This window comes from Protopterus annectens, chromosome 5.part1 (assembly GCF_019279795.1).
Source record: "Protopterus annectens isolate FY-2018-M chromosome 5.part1, PAN1.0, whole genome shotgun sequence".
NCBI classification, from domain to species: domain Eukaryota; kingdom Metazoa; phylum Chordata; order Ceratodontiformes; family Protopteridae; genus Protopterus; species Protopterus annectens.
Window position 1 is genome coordinate 671,069,861 of NC_056736.1, and position 19,843 is coordinate 671,089,703.

At 43.5% G+C, this 19,843-nt stretch overlaps 1 protein-coding gene across 2 annotated transcripts in view; it reads right to left on the reverse strand.

Annotated features, from left to right (window-relative positions):
• Nucleotides 1-19,843, reverse strand: part of RNF17 (ring finger protein 17) — a 3,936,714-nt gene that overhangs the window by 1,797,704 nt on the left and 2,119,167 nt on the right. For both annotated transcript variants that reach the window (XM_044073290.1, XM_044073289.1), the window contains one exon: nt 5,822-5,912. In XM_044073290.1, the coding sequence (XP_043929225.1) occupies nt 5,822-5,912 (91 nt within the window). The remainder of the gene's footprint in view (nt 1-5,821; nt 5,913-19,843) is intronic.

The following is a 19,843-nucleotide window of genomic DNA, read 5'->3' on the forward strand; positions in this document are numbered from 1 at the left end:
TCTAAATGGAAAGTGGATACAAGACAAGTGGCCTGCCAGACTACAGCATCTACATATCAACATGAAGGAGATGTTAGCAGTCCAGTTTGCATTAATGGCTTTCAAGGAGTTACTTCTTCCAGGGCAAGTGTTGATTCTAACAGACAACACAACTGTCATGTGGTACATCAACAAGCAAGGGGGAACACATTCTTATCCTCTATGCAGGCAAGCAATGATTTTATGGGAGACTGCGCTAAGCTTGCAACTAACTCTTCAGGCAAGGTTTCTGCCAGGAGCACAGAACTCCTTAGCAGATGTGTTAAGCAGACAAATCATGGATCCCCACGAGTGGAAACTGGATCTTCATGTATTTCAGAAATTGACAGTGTCATGGGGAACTCCAGACATAGATCTGTTCGCTTCTCCACTAAACCACCAGCTGCCAAAGTATTGCACAAAGGGGTTTCATCACACAGCTTGGAAAGTGGATGCTCTGTCTTTCAGTTGGAAAAACCTTCATGTGTATGCCTTTCCACCTCTGCCTCTTCTTCCAAAGGTACTATTAAAGGTCAGACAAGACAGGCCAAGGATGATTTTGATAGCTCCAGATTGGCCTCGGCAACACTGGTACCCACTACTACGGAGTCTGGTAAAGAAGCCTCCATGGCCTTTACCTCTGATTCCTCATCTGTTATCTCAGAAGGACGGTCATCTGCTCAATGTCAAGCTTCACTCTCTTCATCTAACAGCCTGGCATATTCTGTGTTGAAACACAGCAGGTCTCAACTTCCTCAACAAGTTTTAAATGTGATTATGGAAGCTAGAAGACCTAGTACAAGGAGAGTGTACGCAGAAAAATGGAAGAGATTTTTATTTTGGAGTACAGCAAAGAATTTGGAGATTTCTGAGCCTAATTTGAGTGTGGCTCTTCAATATCTTACTGAGTTATTGGACAAAGGTTTGTCCTTCTCTTCCATTAAGATTCATGCTGCAGCAATTTCAGCTCACTATGATTGTGACCCACCTTTGTTTTCGCATCCTTTGTTCAAGCAGTTTCTTAGAGGGGCAAAGAATATAAGACCCCACGTAGAGCTCCTACTCCTGCTTGGGATCTCAATTTTGTGTTGGAAAAACTTACTCTACAACCTTTTGAGCCTGCAGCTACTGCTGAATTGAAATACTTGTCATGGAAGACTGCTTTTCTGTTGGCTATTACTTCTGCAAGAAGGGTGTCTGAGTTGCAGGCCCTTATGGCAGTAGAGCCCTTTTGATTTTCCATAAGGATAGGGTATCATTACGTACTAATCCTTCCTTTATGCCTAAGGTGGTTTCTAGTGTGGCTTTAAACCAAACTATTCATTTGCCTACGTTTTATGCAGACCCTCAAAATAAAGGGGAAAAGATTTTGCACACTTTAGATGTACACAGGCAATTGCGTTATTATTTAAGCAGGACTAAGGATTTTAGGCAGTCTCAGCAGTTGTTTGTTTCTTTTGCTTTGAGTTCACAAGGCAAGCCTGTGTCAAAACAAACTATTTCTAGGTGGATTGGCTTTTGCATTGCATTTTGTTATTCCCATCATGGCAAGGAGATTCCAGCTGGGATTAGGCCTCATTCCACTAGGGCTACTGCCACTTCAACAGCATTTCTAAGGGGGGTGGCAACTAAGGATATTTTGGAAGCAGCTACTTGGAGTTCAGTGCATACTTTCTCTAAGCATTATCACCTTCCTATCTACTCTAAGTCTAGGGCTGGTTTTGCCACAGCTGTTTTGCAAGGCATGTTGTCAGCTCCTACTTCTTTATGATTTGCCAGCCTCCCTTACCTCTGCTTTGGGATTCTACCCAATAGTAAGGACTGCAGCAATGGAAAACGAAGAACATAGTACAGTTTTGTACCTACCATAAATGTAGATGTTCGAGGATTCCATTGCTGCAGTCCAATTTACCCTCCCTCCTTCCCCTCTGTGTTTAGGGGTGGTTGTGTAGGTGAGTTTACATGCTTATATTTTTGTATATATTGTTGTATATATTGTACATGTTTTTGGTGCAGGTATTTTGGGACTTGTCTTTTTAGGGTCTTCTGACATCTGGGGCAAGAAAAGACTGAGGATATGACGTCGGTCATGCGCATTAGTACCCTGACGTACTGACGTCAGTCTAATGCGCCCTGACCGACATCAGCCTTATACTCTGGTATTCGGGCCGACTGGACGCGGACTATACCCAATAGTAAGGACTGCAGCAATGGAATCCTCGAACATCTACATTTATGGTAGGTACAAAACTGTACTTTTTTCACACATGAAGGACCTAATATGATCACTTAGGAGTACAAAAATAAAATGAATGAGTATCCTATATTATTACTTGAAAGAAATGAGACTATCAAAACCATAAAGAAAAGGCTTGGGTAAGCCACATTTAAGTGTACAATGGCACATTTCAGCTAGCAATAGGACTGCTGCACCTCCTGGATATACTGACTAAGAAAGCCCTGAATAAAATGAAACATTATTCTTAATTTCTTCAACGTTAAACAGGTTTTAAGTTACAACTCACAAACACACAAAACAGAAGAACTGTAAACATATAGGACAAACTGTTTTTCAGAGACACTGAGGATATGATCAATGATGGAGACGGAAATTAAAATACGATCAATGATGTTCATAGGTTCATACTAGGCTATCTGCCCTGGGGCATTTATAAGCCTAGCCCGATTGTGTTTGGCTTATGCCACCCCTTGATTTGAGTATACTGTGCCCTTTTTAAAGTTTAGTTTACTGTGCCTCTGTCTAATAGTGACACAGAAGTAATCCCTGGGACAAACCTACGATCCCCCATCCACTCATCAAGATTCTTCTTGAAGAGAGTCAGTGAGGTTGCTCTGCCTAACATGGATTGGAATTCTATTCCAGAGCGAAGGGAGCCTCTGGGTTATGAATCTGTCCCCTCCAGCATGTTCTATTTATTTCTGTGCTGAGGTTCAAGTCCCTCGAGCAAGTGGCTCTAAGATTTAGATTTACTGAGGTGGAGCATGTCCATTAATTCTGGGTTGGACATAGCTTTATATGTCAGGCATAGATCGCCTCGAAGTAGGCGGTATGCAACTGAGAAGAGCTGGAGTTTTTTTTAACCGAGCAGCATATGGCATCTGTTTGAGTCCCTTGATCCTCCTGGTGAGGTACTTTTGGTGTCTTTCTAATTGCTGCAGGTGTCGGGTAAGGTACATCCCCCAAAGGGGGCATTGTATTCTATGATGGGCCTGATAAGGGATGAATAAAGGGGCACGATTACCTCTCTTGATCTAGATGTGAATCCTTTCATGATGAGGTGGGCTATGTAGAAGGTCTTTCTAACCACTTTGGCAATGTGGTTGTCAAAGGAGAGATTGCTATCAACTTGGGTCCCCAGATCCCTAATTACTTTCTCTGTACTTAATGGGTTACCACCTATGTGGTAATTTGTGGGCACATTGTTTTTGCCAAAGGGTATGACTATACACTTTTTGGCATTTAGCTTTAGACCATGGCTTTGGCACCAGTTATCCGTCTCTGCGAGACCTTTTTGAAGGATGTTTGTGTCAGCTGGAGAGTCAATTATGGCGCCCAGTTTGCAGTCATCTGCGAACTTGGTGAGCCATAGTCCTCCCACGTTGGCCTGTACCTCAGAAAAGTAAATACCGAACAAGAGAGGTCCCAGGACAGAACCTTGTGGGACGCCACTTGTGACCGGTTTCGAGTCTGACATGGCCCCAGCAACTCTGACTCTGCAGGTTCTGTCTTTGAGCCAGTTTGCGACCCATCTTGTGACAGGGGTTTATATTTAGGCTGGATAGCTTATCTATGATGCCTGAGTGGGGTATTGTGTCAAATGCCTTTGCGAGGTCGAGACAGGCTGTGTGGACTACCTTTCCCTTCATCTATGGCCTTGGTGACTGTTTCGAAGAAGTCGACCAGGTTCAAAAGGCAGGATCATCTGCCCTTGATGAAGCCAAATTGGGTAGGATCTAGTGTCTGTAGGTCCCCAATGTCTTTGTTTATGAGTTCCATGATGATCCTCTCCATAGCCTTGCATACTAGGCTAGTCAGGCTTATGGGGCCATAGTTTCCAGGGTCCGCAAAGGCGCCATCTTTGTGGAGTGGGACCACTGTTGCTGTACGCCATTCTTTGGGCACATATCCTGTAGTGAGGCTGAGATTGTACAGCAGTTTTACTTGAGGGATTAGTTCTTCTTGGAGTTCATGTAGGACACAACCCGGGACACCATCTGGTCCCATGGAAGCAGTGTTTTTATGCTTTGGAGAGGGCGGCCTTCACCTGAGCATCAGAGATGTTTAGGAGGCTTCACTCTGCCGGGATAGATACTTGCTCTTTTGGGGTGGAGAAGTTTGCACTGAAACTGTCTGCCAGGATATTGACGATGTCTGTGGGTTCAGTGTATTTTTTGTCGTTTAGAATCAACTCAGAACAAGTCTGGGAGTTGCATCCCAGGTTCCTAACATAACTGAAAAAAGCCTTATGATTGTCTTTAGTGTCCTGTGCAATTTTTCTCTCGAAGCTGGCTTTGGAGGATTTTATGAGGGATCGTAATTTTTTGCTAGTACTGGTCAGAGATGCCTTCCCTTTTAGGGATTTTGCTCTATCATGTAGTAGCTTCCTCCTTCTGTTGTACAGTTTATTTATGGCTGGGGTCCACCAGACTGGACACCTGCCTTTGGATGATTGGGTCTTGATTTTGTTTGGGATAGCATGATCCATGCATTCCTGGAGATGTCCGTAGAATGCATTTATATAGGATTCTGCAGTTTGGGCCGTGGTTTCCACTGGCTCTGGGGCCTTGAAGGATCCCACTTCGGTTTTGAGAAGTGTGAAGTTCGCTTTTGAGAAGTTTTTCACTGTGGTTTTCTGGGCTGGGGGTGGGGTCGGGATGTGGATATCCAGTGAAATTAATTTATGGTCTGATCTTACCAATGAGGGATATATTTCTGGTATGGAGCATAGAGTCCCCATGTTGGTAATTATCAGGTCTAGTATGTTTTCCCCTATGTTCTTTTAGTATGTAAGACAGAAATAGTAAGGCATGACTAACCTCCAAAACCTTGCAATGAAATTAACAAAATTAGTGTAACTGCTCAAGGACGGCTCAATAGAACTGCTTAGAAATCTGCACTGAAAGGTGCCATTTAGCAGGTGCAGACATGCTACACTGTATGGATATGTAGTCTAGAATGTTGTCTCTTTCAGCTTTTCCCGGTTAGGGGTCGCCACAGCGGAACTCCGGTCCGCTAATTATTGGTAGTTGATTTATATGTAGTCTAGAATGTATGGAATGCTATTTCTTAATTTCTTCTGCAACATTTGTTTCCCAGTCCTGTGATGATATTAACTTGAAGCTTGCTTCCTTAGTGGAAGAGAAAAAAAATGGCAAAAGGCAGAGGACATTCTCAATTCTATTGTCCTTAAGAAACCGTGAGGTCCGTGTTTGTCTCAAAAAGAATTCCATTAATAAAATCAGAAAAATGCTTGCTCACTTTGGCAGTCAATGATAGGTAAAGAGGAAGGAGACCCTACAGTATAAAAAATAATTTTGTACAGTTAACTATAGAAAAGTGTGATTTCTGTTGCTAGGAATCAGAAAACTCAATCAACAAGAGATGCACAGTTGATTAGTAAAAAAGGCACAATTACACAAAATTCAACTAAATACTCTGATCACACGTATAAAAGACCAACCGCACACAATATCAGAATGGTATCTAAGCTACTAATGCACAAAAGTCAATAAGTAACTCTAGTGAAATTATTAGAACTGCAAGAAAATATTTTAATTTGACCTGTATAACTAAATCGACTCTTGCTCCAGTAAGATAGTGGGCCAGAAAATCACATGCTGTTGCTGTCCATTTCTCACTCCCTCCAGTAGGCCTATAAATCAAGACAATAAAACACTTCCATCAATGTAAGTTAACACACACATACAAGACAAGTTCAACAATCAACACTTGGAACTAGAAAGCTATGAAAATCCTCACTAGAAAACAGGTAAGATTCTAGAACACACACTACAAAACCAAAGTGTAGAATGGGTTGAGTTTCCCTGAAATTTACTTGTATACTTACGTGGCTGCAGATCAAAACAGTGGATGCTTTTTGGACCCGTAAATGAGAGCAAACACTCATACAAGCAAATGTTTTTTCTTATGGAGATTTTGCCAGCAGCCTTTTGTACAAAATCAAGATAGAGCAAGGTCAGGGAATATGCCCTTTGTCACATCTTTGAGTTGCTATATATAATTAGCAGGAGGTAAAGGGGTGCAAGGGGTCTTGCCCCCTGCAAAATTATTACTTTTAGTTTTTATAGATTTCAATCATTTTGGATTAGATCTAAAATTATCATTCTTTTTATGCTCACTCTTACGAGCATTCAATGTTTGATGAGACACTTGCATAAGTATCTCATTCAAGCATTCTGAGTATATTTTCAGTTAGCACCCATAACTCCTTACGGCATCCAGGCTTTTTTTGGGTCTGGCTTCTTTAACTAAGTGACTGAGCAGCTAATAATAGGTAGTATTAGCATAGGAACTTATTAAAAAAATGACACTAGGATTGTTATTCTACAATGCCCTACAGTAAAGAAATTAAAAAAGAAGGCACGTACATACCATAACGTTCCATTTCTGTTGTTGATCTTCATTTACCCTTGACATATGGGTTCGGTTCCAAGCATCGGAACTGACTCGGACGTTACTACAGCCTGGGAGAACCAAAAATGCTCGACTTAAATTCCTGTCCATAATGCTCCTCTCCAATTAACCTCAGATCGAGTCTGCAGATATACATGTCACACGTATACCTGGGATGATTTTAGTGAAGACTATACCTAGTGTCATATATGAAGCAATGTATAACTAAGAGCCAAATTTCGTTCCACCAGGAGATCAGAGTAGAAGAGGGATGGAGGGTGGAGAGTCAAGGATAAATGAAGATCAACAACAGATCGAAAATTACATTAAGTACATAACTTCTCTATCTGATGTTGTCAATCTTCAATTATTCCTTGATATATGGGACAGAGTCCCCAGCTACCTTGTATCTTGGGAGGACTCATGAAATGATATTCCTGAGCACCACAGAACTAAAGGATGCTCTTCCCATAGAGACCAAATCCAATTTGTAATGAGTAAGAAAGATATGTAGAGAAGCCCATGTCGCAGCTGCACAATCATCATCCATGGAAGCCTTAGAATGAAAAATTGCTGAAGTAGCTATAGCTCTAGTAGAATGTGCCCTGACACGCCCAGACAATTCAACTTTCCTCTTATTGCATACGAAGGATATACAATCCTTCAGCCATCTAGAAAAGGTAACCTTAGATACTGGTTTACCCCATTCTAATACTTGAAAAGGAAACAAAGAGTTGGTCATATTTTATATCTTTCATTCTATGGATATAGAATCACAATTGGATATGGACATCCAATTAATGCAAAGAATATTAATCTTTGTTTGAGAAATCTGGAAAAAATACTTGCAAACTGCCTGATTTATATTTGTCTCTGACACCACCTTTGGCAGAAAGGAACGCTTCATCCTCAAGGGAATTCTGTCTTTGTGAAATATCGAATACAGTGGTTTGCAAGCTAAGGTTTGAATTTCTGAAATTCTTCTGGCAGATGTAATCGCTACCAGAAATACAGTTTTGCAATATAAGATTTTTAGGCCTCAGTTGGCAGCAGGCTCAAAGTGGGAATATACTATAATTTGTAACACTAAGGCAAGATCCCAGGGTACAAATGGATCTTTATACAGAGGTTTTAGCAATAACAGGATTATAGGACGTAACTAGGCTAATGGCTCTAAGGCCTTATAAGTCTAGCCAAATTCTTACCCCTATTTCTACGATCAGCACCTACTGCCCCTGCCCAAGAGGGACACAGGTAGAATCCCCGGAGTACATTTATGGTCACCCAGCCAACCATCCAGATTCCGTCTGAAGAGGGCCAAAGAGGTGCTCTGTTTGACATGAAGTGGGAGTCTGTTCCAAAGGTGTGGTAACCTCTGAGAGACAAATCTGTCCCTCCAGCAGGTTTTATTAATGTCACATACCAGGTTAAGGTCTTCTGAGCGAGTAAACCATGTACCATTTGACTTACAGATATGCAGCAATGCAGCATTTCGAATAAACCAGGGTCAGAGACCGCCTTGTATGCAAGGCAAAGATCACCGCTGAGTAGTAGGCATGAAACAGAATAACGTCACAGTGATTTCAGATTATCCCCACAGGACAGATGCTGGAAACCTTGAATTTTCCTTGTGAGGAACCTTTGTGGTTTCTCCAATTGCTGCAGGTGCTTGGAAAGGTACATACCAAAAGGAACGTTATACTCAATTATTGGCCTGATGAGGGAAGAGTACAGGGAGGTTATAAGTTATTTTTTTCTGGAGGCAATGCCCATACTTATGAGATAAGCAATATAGAACACCCTTCTTACCACTGTGGAGACATGGCGGTCAAAGGTAAGGTTGCTGTAGACGTGTGTGCCCAGGTCCCTCACCACTGAGTGCGTATTTAAGGTGTTGCTATGGATGTGGTAGTTAGCAAGAATACCTCTTTTACCAAAAGGGATGATAATACATTTTTTTGCATTGATTTTAAGGCCATGACTTTGGCACCAATCATTTGTTTGTGTAAGACCCTCTTGAGGATACTGACATCATTTGGGGACTCTATAACTGCTCCCAGTTTGCAGTCATCAGCAAACTTTGCAGCCACAGACCTTTAGTTTTTGCTTTTACTTCGGAGAAATAGATTCCAAACAATAGAGGTCCCACAACTGATCTCTATGGAATACCACTGGTTACAGGTCTGCTGCTGGAGATAGAACTCATATAGTCAAAATAGGGGAATCCATCAGTGAGCCAGTTAGCGACCCATCTAACGATATAAGGGTTGATGCCTAGCCTAGTTGGGTGAGTTTGTCAACGATGACCGAGTAGGGTATATTGTCAAAACGCTTTGGCTACGTGTAGGTAGGCTATATGCATGGAGTTCCCTTCTGTCTTGAAGAAATCCACCAGGTTTAACAAGCACGATCTCCCTTTGACAAATCCAAACAGAGTAAGGTCAAGTGTTTGGAGATTACCTATATCTTTTGTTTATAAGGTCCATGGCCTTGTAGATAAGGCTAGGCAGTATAATAGTTCTATAGTTCTCGGGGTCAATGGAAGCACCACCTTTGTGTAAGGGAATAACGGTGGCTATTTTCCATTCAGCTGCTACATAGCCAGTGCTCAGCCTTTAACTGAAAAGAGTACCCAACGTTGTTGCTAATTCATGTTGGAGCCCATGTAGGACACAGCCTGGGGTGTTATCAGGTCCCATAGATGCTGTGTTTTGGGTCTTAGGGCATTTACAACCTGCTCTTTAGAGATACAAGATAGGGGAAAGGTGGTAGGGATGTCATGTGGTACATGTAGCGGGGACATGGGAGTGAAGTTTTCACAGAACCTGTTGGCCAATGTATTATTTATGTCCACAGGCTCAGTATATGTGGTATCATGAACTACCAGTTCGGTACAAATCTGGGCCTTTCCTTTTAGGTTACAGATGTAACTACAGAATGCCTTGTGGTTGTCCTTTGTTGAGGAAGTTACTCTGGACTCGTAGTTTACTTTGGAGGACTAAACAAGAAGTCTTGTTTAAGTTGAGGAGGGTGTGTTCCCAGTTTAGGAGGGCTCACTCCCTCTTACTCTTAGACAGCAATTTCTTCCTCTTATTGTAAAGCCTGTTAATGGCAGCTATCTCCCAGGCAAGTTTGCTCTTCCATAAGAAAGCTTTGGAAAGTTTATCAGAAATTAATGAATATCTCTCGAACTCATTTGGAAAGTTAGAAAGAGGCATTAGCTGAACCCTAATAGTAAAGGCTAAAGCTCCTCCTTCAAGGAGTAAAGTTAAAAATTCTAAGATTTTGTCAATAGGAGTGGAAAAGGAGTCATTGTTATCTCGAGCCCAGAAGGAAAATCTTTGCCACTTAATCTTTTCAAGTTTCCTAGTGGAGAGTTTATGTCATACCAAAAGTATCTTATGAACTGGGGCAGAAAGAGAAATACACCTAGCAATTAGTAGAACTTAAAAAACCAAGCTGTCAACCTGAGGTTCTAAAGGTTTGGGTGAACTAATCCCTCAGGATGGGATAGAAGATCTGGATCCAGAGTCCACGGTTGTCGAACTGGATAAGACAAAAGAAAGGGGGAACCAAATCTGTCAAGGCCAGAAGGGAGCAATGATGATTATCTTGCTCTTCAACCATATCGTTTTCTTCAGGAAGTGAAGGATTAAAGGAAAGGGACGAAAGGCATATAGAAGTCCGGAGGGCCAGTCGTGCAAGACAGCATCTCTCGGGGACTCCCCCCAGAGGGGGGACCAGGGCAAAGTAGCTGCTGCACTTGTTGTTCAGGGTGACAAAAACAGGTCACAGCAAGGCTGGACCCAGTGACAAAATATTTTTCCCACCACTTTGGAATTAAGAGACCACTTATGAGGCAGGAGAATGCATCTGCTCAGTTTGTCCATTATCACACTGGGAACTCCCCGGAATGTGCATTGCTATAAGAAAGTGGTTGAAAGAGATCGCCCACTGCCAGACTCTGAGAGCTTCTCGATAAAAGGGATATGATCTGGTTCCTCCTTGCTTGTTGATGTACCAAACTACTGTCATATTGTCAGTTTGGATCACAATTGATCCTAAAGGGAGAGCAGTTTGGAAGGCCGGCAGAGTTAAAAGCACTGCTCTCATCTCTAGAATACTGATATGCAAGTTGGCCTCCATGGGGGACCAAGTACCTTGGTCAGTCTTGCTCAGATAATGCCCCCCCCCCAATCTGGGAGATGTCTGTGGTCACTATGGCTAGGGGTTGAGAAAGCACAAAGGGATGGCTCAAGAGAATTTTGTTTGAGTGAAACCACCAAGTTAGGTCTTTCTTGCAATAACTGGTAATCAAAATCTGATCTGACACTGGCTGATACAGAATGGACCACTGAGAAGCTAGAAGCCACTGAAGGATTCTCATGTGAAGTCTTGCTACAGGAACTAAAGTAATGGTTGTCACCATCCAGCCTAAGGCCTGTAAGACTAATTGTGCAGAAACTGTCTTGTTCCGGACAATCTTTTTATTTAGGTCTTCATCTTTTGAAGTCTTGGAAGGGGAAGGAAAGCTATGAAAGTATTATTTTCAGCACTGCTCCTATGAACTCTAAAGTTTGTGTTGGAGTCGGATGTGATTTTTTGTAATTTACAATGATGCCCAGGTTGGCGCTGGTCTGTAGAATGTAGTTTCTTACTTGTTCAACGAGATGCCTGGTGAAAGCAGTAATGAGCTAGTCGTCCAAGTACAGAAACACCCAGAATCCTTGCAGTCTCAAGTGAGCTGCTACTACTGCCATGCATTTAGTGAACACCCAGGACGCTATGGTGAGGCCATAGGGCAAAGCTCTAAAATGGTTCCCAGCTGGAAGCGCAGAAATCTCAGAGAGTGCTTGTCCATTTTTATGTGGTAATATGCATCCTGGAGCTCTATCGAGCACATCTGTCTTTCCTTAGAAAGGGGAGAATAGACTGAAATGTGACCATCCGGAATTTTGTCTGTTATACAGACTTGTTCAAAACACAAAGATCCAAAACTGGTCTCCAGTTCCCTGTCTTCTTTGGCACTAAAAAGAATCTTGAGTAAATTCCAGATCCTATCTGGTCTGGTGGGACCTATTGGATGACTTTTTTGAATCAGTTTTTGAATTTCTAGTACTGCTGGTTCACTATGACTGGGTGGAACATTGGGGATTTTGTTGGAATTGTTTGGAAAAGAGAGAAAGGGTATGGTGTATCCTCTGGTTTTAATACTTTGCACCCAAACATCTTGAGTTATTTGAAGCCAGGTGTGTTCGTGTAACGATAGACATCCCTCAAATCCTTCCAGAGGAAAGCAACTGGGCCTCCTTTCAGGAGCGCTGGTAGGATTTGCCAGGAAAGGAGTCTGTGGAACCTTGATTTTGTGGGCCACCTCTGCTGCATGGATGGCATCTTTTGTTAAAGCTCCCCCCTCTGCCCCCAGGAGAGCCACTGCCATGTGTATATGAAAAAGGCCTTTGGGATTTTCTGAATCACATTTTACCACTCCTAAGGTTCCTGGAGAAGGACCACTGAACAGTAGAAAAATGTACATTCACTTTTCACATCTGGATACAGTTTCTCGAACTTTAGGACTAAAAAGGGATGATCCGTCAGAGGGCACACTGATGAATGAAAACTTGAATGGCTCTGCAAATTTGCTTAAGTGCATCCAGACGCGTCTCCTAATGGCTATGCCTGATCCTGCTGCTCTAGCCATCCCTTCAGCTGCATGTGCTATGAACCTCATGGACGAATTTGAAATGGTTGCTAGGTTGGTCAGCTGAGAAGCAACCTTATCTTGGACCTCTTCAAACATGGCTCCAGCCAGATTTATCTGATAGCTCTGTAATCAGATCACTCCGAAGTATAGTAAAGTGGGCCATAAAGTTCAAAATCCACAATGCAAAGGTCAATGAAGTATAAACCTGCTTTTCAAATCTATCCAGCTCCCAAGATTCTATACTGGGAGAATGTATAGTGGAACTTTCCTCTGCCAGTTCCTTTTTTGTGTCTGCCGCTACCAGCATGACATCTACTGGTAATCCCTTTGCCCAAAATTGATGGTTTTCTGGTGTAGAAAGAATTTTGTCTGGCCTCTTGGGAATAGGTTCTATGGTGTCAGAAACCTTACATACCTGATGTGAGATCGACTTAATGAGGTCACCAGCAGGCGGAGTAACCCAAGAGGTAGATGGTTGAGCCCCAAAGGCCTGCAGGTATACTGATTCCTCCTGAAGAGGGCTTTTGGGATGTCCAGCCACCCCTCTGCTTAAGGATCTCAAGGATGTCTTCAAAGAAAACATCTTCCGGGGGTGACCTTGGGGAACCCCCTCCCTCATCAAAATCAGTATATTGTGTGATGGATTCCTCCAGGGAATCTAAGTGTTTCCTCTCACACTTCTTCTTCTGATGAACCTCCTCAGTGAGACTATCTGGGTAGGTATCAGAAGAGGATAATACCTGAATAGGTGTCTCCTGTGGCTTTGGGGCTCGCTGTCCATGAATTGCGATCGGAGGAAGCTCTGGTCAAGAGGAAGGCGTGGGAATCTGCTCCGACAGAGAAGAAACCATCTGAATGCCCAGAGTGGACAAGGCCATCTCCATAACTTAGAAAACTGGTCTACCAGAGAGAGAAGGGAGTCTGCAACCAAGGACTGCCTCGGAACCATAGTCACTCACTGCTGTGAAGAAGCCACTTCCAAAGCTGAAGCTGGGGAAGAACTAACAAATGAAGAAGCCCCAAGGTACAGAGACAGCTCAAAAAAAAAGAGTGGAGTCCCGAACCTCAGAGTCGAAAGAGAAGCCATGAACCCACGAGTCCTAAAGCTTCAACAGAACCAAGGAACTCAGGGTAGAAATGGGTACTGGAGAAGCAGGTCTCATCGGAACCAAAACAGGGGAGGTTAGAGGAGGAACAGTAGGAGGGTTCACAGAAAAGGGGGGGGATCCAGTACCTAAAGGAGCTGGAACCAAAGACGCACCTGCGAGTCCCCTCAATGTAAGGAGCTGATCCACCAATCTCAAGACATCCAATTAATTTAGGCTCCTAATGGAGCGAACTGACTGAGTAAAGGGAGATTTTGGTCTTTCCAAAAATGGACTTGGCAACTGACCAGCAAAGGGGTCCATGGATGGAGAGTATCTGGTCCTAGGTCTAGCTAGGAAGAAGAATTCAGGATATTCTGTTGTAGCTGAAGCTATAGGTGCCGAAGCTCTCAGCTCTGGTTCTGACAATTTCGACACCAGTGGTGAAGTCGGTTTCAGTGTAAAAATCAACACAAAGAAGTCTTATAGTTATAGTTAGTCCTATAAAAACAACAAGAACTAAAGTCCTTGATTTTTTGGTCGTCTGTACTGAGGGAGACACTGGCACCAACTGACTCCTCTTTTTTGGTTTATCTAGTTTGGAAGATGAAGAGGAAGGGGAAGATGCATCTGTTTTACTTTTACCAAAAAACTTGGTAAGGCCTCCTTAAAAGCAGATTTGATCACTCCCTTTAGTAATAATGTGTTCTTCCCTTCTACCAATGTCCACTGATCAAAGGCCAAAGGCATGACAGATCTAACAATCCTCTTGCAAATGCAACGGGCCCAGGCAAAAGACACAAAGAAAATGCCTATTGGTATTGGGCATCTCTCGGCCACACTTCAGACATTTTTTAAACCCCAAAGCTCCTTTAACTTTGTCAGCCATACTTGTAAACAAACAACAAAAACTGTAACTATAAAAGAAAGGGACAGGAAAGCTAACAACAATGGTAGAAAGGAGTAGTGAAGTACAGAAGAATACCAACAATGGTAAATAGACTACAGCAAGTGCAGGGAGAAAAAAAATTAACTACTACAAATTTTTTTTTTCATAAACAGAAGTAGATAAAAAGGATTATTACCAACAATGGTAGTCGCAAGATACACCAAAGTGTATAAGAAAAGGAAGGAGGGAGATGAAAGATTTAAATAGAAAAGGGTAGGCTAAAGAAGAAAAATCAATAACTATATACTACTATTTAAAAAAAAAAAAAAAAAACAGTAAGTTGTAAGAAAACTTTAAATCAAGAAAACTGATTAGCTTGAGAGTAATTTGTTAATACATGAGATCTGAGGTAAATTGGAGAGGAGCAATATGAGTAGGACTTGAGCTTGAGAGTTTTTGGTTCTCGTAGGCTGTAGTAATGGACGAGTCAGTTCTGATGCTCGGAACCGAACCCATATGTCAAGGAATAAATGAAGACTGATATCAGATTCACTCTTTGCCACTTAGTCATATATTCATATTTAAATTCACATTTTCACAACTGAGAGAACTACATGCTATTGAGAGTATGGTGTGTGAAATGCCATGGTAGGAGACAACAAAATTAATTGCCAATGTCAATTTATGTCACACTATACTTGAGATACTGCTAGTTGATTGTTAGCAATTATAAAAAAAAATCAATATTTCCGCCCTTAATAGGTAAAATAACAAGTGTCCTATAAACTATCACGTGGCATCAGTTGAAGCCTTGGATACTGTTGAACAAACTGTCACTGATATTTGAACTACAAGTTGCACATCATAAGGGATATTCATAGTTATACTTAATTGTATAATTAGCAATATGACTATGTTTTTATATTTTTGTAAATCTTTCATTAAACATGCACTCAAAGAGGAATTTCTTTGTGCCATATCAAAGTTTATGTCTGGCTTACAAACGTGTTGTCCAGTTTCGAAGATATGACGATTTCTTTTAGTGAAAGGTATCAAAAATATAATTTTGGCTTTGTGTGTATTATAATATGTTATAGTATTTATGGAAAGATTAGGAATGTACCGACTATAATTACTGCAAAGAATACATCTTACTGACATTGCTACTTGTATAGTTTTAATAGCTCTTACTGTTCACGAAACAGTTTAACTTATGCTTTTTAAGTTGACTTTTCAGAAATTGCTTTGGAAAGCAATGATGTGTGTTAGCTGCTATGAACATCAGCTGGGTATAAAGACCCTCTGTTTCGAGAGTATAGCTAAACAGTCCACTATGCTGGGCTGACAAGGTCATAAGAAGAACGAAACATGCATGTCGACAGCTAGTGGGGTTTGGCTTTATTGGCCTGAATGTGTCCATAAAGACTTGAAAAGGAAAAACGAAAAAGCCATGGACATTCAGAAGCCAAACAGCTGAAACTCGATGTCCTTAAGGGGTCATCTGCATGTATTCCATGGGCATCTATTACAAGAGGTTTAAGGTATCACAAAATGACAATTCTAGCTTGGCTAGGTGTTCTTTGTACTTTTTACTAATTGGCTGCTAGAAAAGTCACATTCCATACCACACAATTGTTAATGAGGTATTCCTTAGTGCAGGAAGACCCACTTATTCAACTAAAATAGTAGAAGACAAAGCTTCCAAGATGGCTGCACACTGATCAAGAGTTTTATTTCAACTCTCCAAGTGTCAAAACAGAAACTGTGAAAAAGAGGCCAGTGAAAATGTCATTTTGAGTAAAATTCAGTTACTGGCTAGAATGCACTGCCTGGATGCCAGTAAAGAATAAATTATAGAGAGCCTGAAAGCAAACTTAACAGAAAAGGTGAAGAATAAACACTGGCTAGGAAGAATTCTATAGCTGTTCAGCAAAAAGCAGTTAAAGCTGCAGCACTGGCAGAAGAGATGGCATCCAGTAATTTAAAGGAAAAAAAATTAAGAAGTTATGTACTCACCATAACGTTCCATCTGAGTAGGTATCTTCATTTGTCTGCAACCTTTGGGATACGGATCCGATCTCGGATGCGACCCGGCAACTTCTATCACAGCATAGATCCGAGCTCCTAGCTCCTCCCTTTACCCATAATCCCCTGCCAACCCTGACTGACCTCAGATCAAGTTTGACCCATAGCACAGCTAGTGCTGTGTCCCAGAGGGAACTAATCTAAAGAACCCCAAGTAGGATCATTTTGGTCAGGGGGAAGGAGGGGGGGATGGTTGCAGACAAATGAAGATACCTACTCAGATGGAACGTTATGGTGAGTACATAACTTCTTAATCTGAAGTAGGACTTCATTTGTCAGCAACCTTTGGGACAGAGTCCCCAGCTACCTAAATCTTGGGTGGCCTTCATGGAAGGATATTCCGGAGCACTGCAGAGCCAAAAGACACCCTACCTCGGGAGACAATATCTACTTTGTAGTGGCTGATAAAGGTATGAGATGAAGCCCAAGTGGCTGCGGAACAAATGTCATCCAGAGAAACTCTAGCCTTGAAAGCAGCCGATGTAGCAATGGTCCTCGTAGAATGAGCACGGACTCCCTAAGGTGCAGGCCTTCCCGAGCTCTGATATGCTAAGAGAATACAATTAGATATGCATCGGGAGAGGGTAATCTTAGAAACCGCCTTGCCGAAGTTGTTTTTGGCAAAGGAGACAAACAACTGATCGGATTGCCTATGACCAGTAGTTCGAAGAGTATAAAAACGTAGTTGTCTGTGCACGTCTAAAGAGTGCAGCTTATACTCTCCTTTGTTTTGATAGTTGGGGAAGAATACTGGAAGATTAATAGATTGATTAATGTTAGCTTCCGACGATACCTTAGGAAGGGAAGATGGATTGATCCTGAGATGAACACTGTCTGGGTGGAAGACCAAATATGGTGGTTTAACAGAGAGAGCCTGGAGTTCCGAGACCCTCTTGGCTGAAGTTATGGCCACCAAAAAGGCCGTTTTCCAAGAGAGATATTTAAGATCAACAGTGGCCGCCGGCTCGAAAGGGGGGCTAGTGAAGGCCTGTAAAACTAGGGATAAATCCCATGGGGGTACCACCTCCTTGACCAGGGGCCTGAGAAGGAAGGTACCCTTAAGGAAGGTCTTACACAGTTTGGAAATAATAAGAGGGCCTGACTCCTGACCTACATGGTAGTGTGAAATTGCTGTACGTTGCACTTAGACCGTGGAAGAACTAGCCTCCTGGTGAAAGAGAGAAGATAGAGAAGATAGAAAATCTAGAACCGACGCTACCAGCACCGTGAAAGGACCCAAATGACGGTGCTCCACCCAAATGGAAAAACGTTTCCATTTACTCCGATAGACCCTTCTGGTAGAGGGCTTGTGAGCTGCTACTAGGATGGCTGGAGATGAAATTCGGGGAGTCCTTATCAGGAGTGGAACTGGAGCAACCAAGCCGTCAGCTTTAGGATGGCCAGGTTCGGGGTTGGAAGACCCAGGGGCTGTGAAATGAGATCCGGAAGGGGATCCAGCATCCAGGGCGGATGAATCAGGTGAGACCATAGGTAAGGGAACCACATCTGACGAGGCCAGAATGGGGCAATGAGGATCATCTTGCTCCCCAACTGACTGGCTTTCTGCAATAGTTTCAGCATCAGGGGCAAAGGCGGGTAAGCATAAAGCAGACCGGGAGGCCAAGCATGAGCTAGAGAGTCTCTCGGGGACTCCCCCAGAGGGGGGATCAGAGCGAAGTAATCGTTGCATTTGGTATTCGAGTGAGAGGCAAAAAGATCGCAACAAGGTCGCCCCCATCGGGGAAATATTTGCTCTGCTACTAGAGGATTGAGAGACCACTCGTAAGGAGTCAGGATAGTACGACTGAGCCTGTCCGCTAATATGCTGGACCGTCCCGGAATGTGCGTTGCGATGAGAAAGCGGTTGGTGGATATCGCCCATTCCCACACTCTCATGGCCTTGCGGCAGAGTGGGTAAGACCTGGTTCCCCCCTGTTTGTTGATGCACCAGACGACTGACATGTTGTCTGTCTGTACCGCAATCGTCCTCACCGGAAGAGGGTTGTGAAGCGCTTGCAACGTCAAAAGCACCGCCCTCATCTCCAGGATGTTGATATGCAAAGAGGTCTCTGTGTCGTTCCAAGTGCCTTGGACTGTTCTGCCCGAATAGTGCCCCCCCCCAGGCGAGAAGCGTCCGTGGTCACTGTGGCGACTGGCGGAGGCAGCGAGAAGGGGCGTCCCGTGTGGAGACTGGGGGACGGGAGCCACCACATGAGTGACCTTCTGCAAACCCTGCTTAGGAAGATAGGATGAGACAGGGGATTGCGAGATAGGGACCATTGTACCTGGAGGGTCCATTGTATGACTCTCATATTCAACCAGGCCAATGGCAGCAGAGGAATTGCTGCCGCCATGGACCCTAGAGCCCTCAGGACCAATTCCGCCAAAGGAGATTGAATTGAAGGATGGCCTGCACATGCAAACTCAGGTTCTGAAGCCGATTTGGAGTCAAGAAAACAAGCATCAGTCTGGAGTCCAACCTCGCCCCTATGAAATCCAGTACTTGTGTAGGAGCCAGGGAGGATTTGGCCGTGTTGATGGTCAACCCTAAGAGTGGAGCCAGATTGAGGAAGTAATCCCTGCATGAGCAAAGAAGATGCCTTGTTGGGGCGGTAAGGAGCCAGTCGTCCAGGTACGGAAAGACCTGAATTCCCTGGAGTCTCAGGTGGGCTGCTATCGCTGCCAAGACCTTGGTGAACACCCTGGGGGCTGAGGTGAGACCTAACAGAAGAGCCCTGAAATGAAAATGGCTGGCTCCCAGCCGGAAGCGGAGAAACCTCCTGGAGTGTCTGTCCACGAGAATATGATAGTATGCATCCTTGAGGTCTATTGAGCACATCCAGTCGTTCTCCCGTAGTAGTGGGAGGATAGATTGCAGAGTGACCATCCGGAACTTTACTTTTGGTACTGCCAGGTTCAAGAGAGAGAGAGGTCCAAGATGGGCCTCACGTCCCCCGTCTTTTTTGGCACCAGAAAGAACCTGGAGTAAAACCCTGAACCGAGCTGATCTGGGGGGATGGGCTGGATGGCTCTTTTTTGTAAGAGCTGCTGAATTTCTGCAGCAGCCGCCTCCCTCTGATTGGGTGGCACATCGGGGAGGCTTCTGATTCTGGGGGTTACAAGAAAGGGAATTTGGTATCCTCTAGATATAACACAAAGCACCCAGCGATCCGTTGTTATAGACTCCCACATTGCTAGGTGTCTCGAGAAACGTCCCCTGACTGCCTCCAGAGTGGAGCAGCCGGGTAACCCCTCAAGGGTTCTGCGTGGGCCTCTCAGAGAAAGGTTCTCTGGACCCAAAGTTCCTGAGACCCCCTCTGCCTCTAGGGTGGCATCCTCCCTGTCCTCCTCTGACACGAGAGGACTGGTTGTCCGGAGCAGACTGGGATTGATGCGATTTCCGGAAC